At 38.3% G+C, this 7,162-nt stretch overlaps 1 protein-coding gene across 24 annotated transcripts in view; it reads right to left on the bottom strand.

The window, feature by feature from the left end:
• LOC128896683 (phosphatidylinositol-binding clathrin assembly protein LAP) overlaps positions 1–7,162 on the bottom strand; it is a 36,141-nt gene that overhangs the window by 1,479 nt on the left and 27,500 nt on the right. For 10 of the 24 annotated variants that reach the window (XM_054160062.1, XM_054160065.1, XM_054160063.1 and 7 more), the window contains 4 exons: positions 4,691–4,874; positions 4,225–4,330; positions 2,731–2,793; positions 1,056–1,310 (listed from right to left, as the gene is read on the bottom strand). In XM_054160062.1, coding sequence (XP_054016037.1) covers positions 1,065–1,310; positions 2,731–2,793; positions 4,225–4,330; positions 4,691–4,874 — 599 coding nt within the window. In that variant the 3' untranslated portion in view covers positions 1,056–1,064. The remainder of the gene's footprint in view (positions 1–1,055; positions 1,311–2,730; positions 2,794–4,224; positions 4,331–4,690; positions 4,875–7,162) is intronic. The other 14 variants (XM_054160068.1, XM_054160071.1, XM_054160079.1 and 11 more) reach the window with 5 other exon arrangements.

The following is a 7,162-nucleotide window of genomic DNA, read 5'->3' as shown; positions in this document are numbered from 1 at the left end:
ACTGTATATTCTGCAATTATTGTACTAACATCATCATTTCATTTTGCATAACTGCACATACCTTTTGTCTGTGTTTATGCATTTATATTATACAATAACATAGAAAACATACATAATGTATATTGAATATATTCTACAATTGTCATAATAATATTATAATTTCATTCTGCGTAAGTGCACATACCTTGACACCTTTTATGCAACCTAAAATCTGACTTATCTCTTTCTAGATTATTTCACGTGTTTACGTATCCACGAAAAATCAATGACGCCATTTTGAGGTGCATACTTATGTTAATAAGAAACTGGTGTTATTGGTATTATAGTAGATGAGTATATTAGAGACTATGAGCATATTCTGAAGAGAACTGTGCGTTATTAGACGTGTGCCTTGCATACAAAGTAATTGATTACAAAACTGATTCTCAACCATTTCAGATCATTCTGAAAAGGTAGTAGTCTACGATAAATTAGTCGCTGCGTCTAGACTTCATTTCAAAGGAAGCGTCATGACCTCTAACTGTCACCATTGTTACTGAGAATTTAAAGAGAACCATTCCTGCTTTACAAAGAATGAAATACAGTGTCGTAAACTGGCATGTTTGAAATGTAAGCATTAAAGTGGTAGATGCTTTTGTACTAATTAACACAGTCATGCTACGTTCCGTATTAATCACACATGAGCGTCGTTAATTACAGTATACGTTGTAGAATAGTATCTTTCAAGTTTACAAGAGTTCATCGACAGTTGTTTGAAGGAAATTAATTTCCTATGCCATTCTCGTTACTAAGTAATTGCTCTGTCAAAAATCAGAAAGTCAAAGTCCAAGATGCTGGAGACCTACCGTTGGCTACAAACTTGTTCCCCGACAAGAAAAATTCACAGTCTCAACCATATTCGAGAGACTACGTTTAACATTTCCTACTTTTATGTGGACAAATTGTACAACTATACGTAAGAATAAGGGAACAAACCGTTATAGAATATTTGAATGGAACCAAGAGAGGTCCCCAGTTTCGCCACAGGTACTTTTCTCTACAAGGGGAATAGATACCTAATCTCTTCACAGAGCACCAAACGGATCTAGTTGAACTGCATTATTTTGTGGCTGTGCAGCAGCCTGGGGGTGTTGCTGCTGAGGTTGTTGCTGGGGTTGTTGCTGCTGAATATTAGCACCCATCATGGGATTCGCGTTGGCCATCATCATTGGCGCAGCTCCTCCTGCAACCATCATGCCACCGGGACCTCCAGGCATTGTGCTCATCATTGGCCTCATGCCCTGCATGCCCATCGGCATGCCTTGCATTCCCTAGGGACACCAGAAAGCCGCCCGATCAGATCCAGCCTGTACTTCTGGAATGTTTACCATTTCGAATCCAGCTGTTTTCCTGTTCCCTTCTTTTGGTATCCAATTTCTCGACCAAATACAAGTATACAGGGTATCTTAGACTATCGTTTCTTCTCTCGCATTTTGGGGATTCTCTATCGGATCTGAATTCTCAGTTATTTAGAATTATTTGAATACGCGCAAAGGAAACTGCTGCAATCACAGTGTAACGTGTATTTACAAGTGTTTCTATGTACAAAGAAGATCGTGGAGTGTATTAGATAATATTGTAAAACGTTCTATGTGCAATATTCAAGTAACACACAAATAGATGCAAAAAATCTAGGGCTAGATTAAACCAAACAACGCGTGTGCATCAAATGTACAAAATTAATGCAAAAGCAGGGATTCGGGATGCGACATGACAGTGGACGTTTCAATTTCACAGTGTGGATATGTCGACTAATCGTTTACTTTCAAGTGTTGCTCCTACGGCTGATCACTTGTCGATACACACTTACTTTCATCGATGATATAGCAACTAATGAATCAAGGTGAAAGCGTATTCTTTGACTAATTTCACTGGCACGATGGAACGTAAAGGTTAGTAAGTGACATTTATTAGTAGACTACGGATTTTATGCATTTCATACGTGTGTGTATATAGAAAATATACATAAAATATACACAATATGCTAAATATATACTCTACAGTTATTGTGATAGTATTGTCGTTTCATTCTGCATAAGTGCGCACACTTTTTCATTACATTTATGCATTTATGATGTACAATAGTATAAAAAACGATTACACTTTGGCTCAGGAGACCATTCTTTTCAGGTTTCCAAGGACCGGCAGATATTTAAATGCTGACACCGAGTTCCTTTATAAATCCTGTGTTATCGGAATGGTTTCTCTAAATATAATAAAGTTATATTTAGCATGTATTAATTATAATTGTATAATAGATGCACAAAATATACATAAAATATACACAATATGCTAAATATATACTCTACAGTTATTGTGATAGTATTGTTGTTTCATTCTGCATAAGTGCGCACACTTTTTCATTACATTTATGCATTTATGATGTACAATAGTATAAAAAACGATTACACTTTGGCTCAGGGGACCATTCTTTTCAGGTTTCCAAGGACCGGCAGATATTTAAATGCTGACACCGAGTTCTTTTATAAATCCAGTGTTATCGGAATGGTTTCTCTAAATATAATAAAGTTATATTTAGCATGTATTAATTATAATTGTATAATAGATGCATAAAATCCACAGTTTGTTTATTACACACAGCACTGTGAAATCAGACATGAGACCAAGCGACACGTTTACTTCAGTCGGTGATATCTTTCTATTTTTTCTTTTACTCAAAATGCAACTTACCAATGGTGCGGAGTGGGGAGGGAAGCCCAGGGTAGTTGGAGGAAGCTGCGTCATTCCTTGACCCTGCAACAGCCGGTAGCATGCCGTATGCCATGCATGCATTGTACGACTAAGTGTGCCGATTGACAACCACCTTTCATATATATTCTAATTCTAAAGGGTACCAGAAACTTTGTACTAGTCTAGGATTGGTATAGAGAAGATCCTGTGGCAGTCTTTCGCGGAGTATAGTGGCTGAAGGTCTACCAGATTGCTAGCTTTTCATATATTTTCATTATATTTCTGTGTAATCCAAACCAATTGGAAGATTGCGATGCTAATCCTTTCGCTTATAGACATTTCGTTCTTTAGAGTTTGCTAAATGACTACATTTTAAATTATACTGGTGGTTACACTTTGGGTGGTCCAGATACGAGCTACTATTAGGTTGTCCAGAAAGTTGGTGCCAATTTCTAAGAAACATTCAAATACACGTCTCAATTTTAATATATATTTATTGAATTACATAGGTGCCATTTTGTTCCACAACCTTTCCACCTTTCGAGGGATGTATGCATGTTATTTGTTTTCAACCATTTCGACATATTCAGACCTGTACCACCTACCAAAAATCGACATGGACTTTCCGGACAACCCAATACTTTCATTTCAGTACTACATTCGGTACAGTATCTATTCGCTCAAAATGGATAATTTTAATGTTATTTACTTCTAAAAACTATCTCGAAGGTGAAGACTTCCACGAACCAATTTTACTATATACCTACTATATAACCAATTTTACTATATAATATATATATTATACTATATAAATTTTACTATATTACTTTTTCTGCTTTAAAGATTCCTACTCTATCTGAAAATGTATAATATCGAACGTGGTTAATTGAACACGTCGGAAGCGAAAGGGTTGCTCGAGCCCAATCAATTTAAATTTCACTCGAGATTCTTAATTTTGATTTATGGGTCGTTGATCGTCAACCACCGTATACACCACCCCTTCCGCAAAGTGTGCAACTAGTGAACCATACATAGTATTATCATAAACAGTGAAAGTGTGATCTGTATGTCCGATAGCCTAACGAGCGATAAAGCAAGCGTGCTAAACTGTCCAGTCCTATATCCACGATTAACCTACGGTCGACAAAAAATACCGCCTCTTCCGTTTTCTTTCACGGTTCCACGTATCCGACTTTACTTACTTAATCACAGCGAAACAAAAATAGAACAAGCTTATCGTCTCCGGTAACGGGTTATATCAACGTCTATAGTAAACATTAATCTGATGACGAGTAAAAATAGCATGCTGATATTCCATGATTCAATGTCAAATAGTAAACATTAGATAAGATAAGACACGTAATATGGTACAAGTGATGTGAGGGGTCGCGATACAATATCTTAAAGGGAGATATAGTGCGGTAACGATCAAGAACAACGTGCTGGTTGTGAAATCAGTCCTAGGTTCGTGGGTCACGGCGATGGTCCACTCACCATTGGACGGTAACCAGCGCCCGTGGTGGCAGCCATCGGCTGGGGTGTCCATCCAGCTGGACCACCCGCTTTCGCTGCATTTTTTGGCGAATTCCACTGCATTCCCCTAAAAAGAACAACGTCGACTTAGTATCTTGTCGCTAACATTCTCAGCTTTTAATATTAAGAAAGTAAAGAATGTGGTACATTAAAAAGTACTACGCAGAGGAGTCAACGTACACTAATTGTTAACAGTATTACATCTTTTAGTTGGGAGACAGGTTTAAATTACACAATTGTTCAATCGATACAACTAACAAGTAAGAATTCAAATACAAAACTATTATTTTCATTTAAAAGATGGTAAAATATAGCTTGAAGTCCACAAAATGCACCATCTGCTCCTCCTAAAAGTTGTATATTACCACCAAACGAGTCCTCGATTAGGCTACTCTTTGTTAAAGACAACGACTCAACTGTCACTCACTTCACTTGTTGCTGCGCGCTCTTGTTAATGGTCAGATTCTGGGCGAGGCTAGCGAGACTGCTGTCCAGATCCCCGGTGAGAACCTTGCCACTGGCCGTTGTGTTTGGCTGCTGTCCTGCTGCTGAAATATTATTATCTCCAGGTACAGTGGTAGGCATCAGCACCGAGCCCATGCTGTCAAAACCTAAGCAACGTCTACATCAGCCAAAGCCCCACAAGCAGAACCCAAAATTGCGCGGTTACTAGTACATCGATGGGGAAACGATCGTGTAACTTAAGTAAGAAAAGCATGGAACTCAGACATACGTACTTTGCGGTGCTGTTACCAGAGTAAAAGATACAAAAAAAAGAAACAGAGTAATATAAACTATCTGATACGAGATGCAATAACAAGCATGTAATTGAGAATGTACTTTCTTTTTAACACTAAACCTACGGTACCTACGCTAAACCTAAATATTTTACATGAAACTATACAGAATAATGCACATGAGAACCGTATACAAAAATTTGAAAACAGTTAGTTGACCAGTAGTAGTACATGTAGGGTTCATCCTAATCTTAAGTATCGATAGCTAATTTCTAAGACGATAACTAAAATAGCAGAGAACATTTCAGCACAGAGTTCAGGAATACTATTTAAATGTACATATAACAAATAATTTCAGTTAAACGATAGGAAAAGTGTTCCTACTTACATGCTTGCCACTGCATACTTTTTAAATTGTGTATAACGAAGATTCCATGCTTTCTGACATCAGAGAAAATGCGAACGTGTACCATAATACCCCCCTTAAATAAAGTGAATCGGTAACATAAAATATAATAAAATATAATACTACAAAAGAAGAATACAAGAAGAAAGAAAACGAAGGAAAAATTGTACGACAAATGAAATACACAGCGCAAAGAATGAATCTATAAAAATGTGGTGAGAGAGTATGGTAAGCAAAGAGTACGTTATCCTATTCGAGTCTACAGCTTCAAGTTTCCATGCCATAAACCAAGATTAATACATACATAGACAAATAACGATCTACGTTCTCGTGACAGATTCTACTCAAGAATAAAGTAGAATCAGTGATGCTGTACTTTCATGGTGTATGCGCTACAACTTCGCCTCTGTGTTATAAGAAGTAAAATGATCTAACAAAAGTAAAGTATTTCGTGGGTAGTATGTCGTCACGAGGAGACACGATGCGACACGGTGTCGACCCTAATTTTCAAAGTCACCCTCGTAGACCTTTAAGCTTCCGAGCATCACCGACTCCTCTCGCATGCAAACAGCAGAAGAACCATCTATGGCAGTGTGACCAGATTTGCTGCAATATTCGCGCATGCGTGGCCGGATTCTGTTTCCACTCGCGCAATACCGTGATTACAGCCAACGACGCTTGGTCCCAATTCACTATACTTGTATCGTATTCGCTATACTAAAACCAGTGCGCATGCGCAACTGAGAGCAGAATCCGGCATCGCAGCGTGCATAGCCAACGTTACGAATGCCAAGTTCCAGGGAACCCCGACGAAAGGGTACGTCGAGTAACTGTCGCGTTTCTGAGTGTTTCCAAGTGTTTCCAACTATTCAGGTCTTTAGGGATGAACGTGGAGAAAAGATACGAGAATCCAGAGACCTTTGGAATCTATTTTGCCTCCACGTTCCAACGAATTTATTCCATAGTTACCAATGCAAAATGTAGCAACGTTACTATTTCCAAACGAATCAACGTCAATAGACGTTTCTTTCTAATATTTCACTGTTACTATTCTAAATAAGATTCCAATAAAACTCTCTGCAATCTACTAGCGATACATAATTAATCGTTGCTTCATTTTACAGACACTACACGCTACTCGTACATAATAATATTCACTTTTCACTCTATGTAATACGTTCAATATACCTCGTATACATATACGATTCAATTCTATGTGTTTATCCTAAATCTCCTAGGTCTGGGTTAGGCCTAAGTCTCCTAGATCTGGGTTAGCTCTAAGTCTCCTAAATCTCCTATGTCTCACAGGGAACGTACATCTAACAATTTGTGAGGAATCAAACAAGTAGAGTTGGTAAGAGGTAATAATTCCATTGCTTCCACCCTGATGTCGCTTGCAGTGGCTTCCTAAGCTGTCGAAGAGTCTCCTAAGTCTATCAAGTCTTCAAACCTCATAGCTTTGCGTTACGTCTCCCAAGTGTTCTAAGAGTCTCCCAAAGCTACCAAAAGTCTCCCAAATCTCTTACGTCTCCCAAGTTTACCAAGAGTGTCCCAAATCTCCCAAGAGTGTACCAAATCTCCCAAGAGTCTTCCAAATCTCTTATGTCTCCTAAGAGTCTCCCAAGTCTCCTACGTCTCCCAAGTCTCCTAAGAGTGTCCCATATCTCCCAAGAGTCTCCCAAGTTTCCTAAGAGTCTCCCAAATCTTCCAAGAGTCTCCCAAGAGTCTTCCAAGTCTTTTACGTCTCCCAAGTCTC

This window comes from Hylaeus anthracinus, unplaced genomic scaffold (assembly GCF_026225885.1).
Source record: "Hylaeus anthracinus isolate JK02 unplaced genomic scaffold, UHH_iyHylAnth1.0_haploid 11978, whole genome shotgun sequence".
Lineage (NCBI taxonomy): Eukaryota > Metazoa > Arthropoda > Insecta > Hymenoptera > Colletidae > Hylaeus > Hylaeus anthracinus.
The sequence above is the reverse complement of the archived record's forward strand: the minus strand, read 5'-3'. Positions and strand labels throughout refer to the sequence as shown.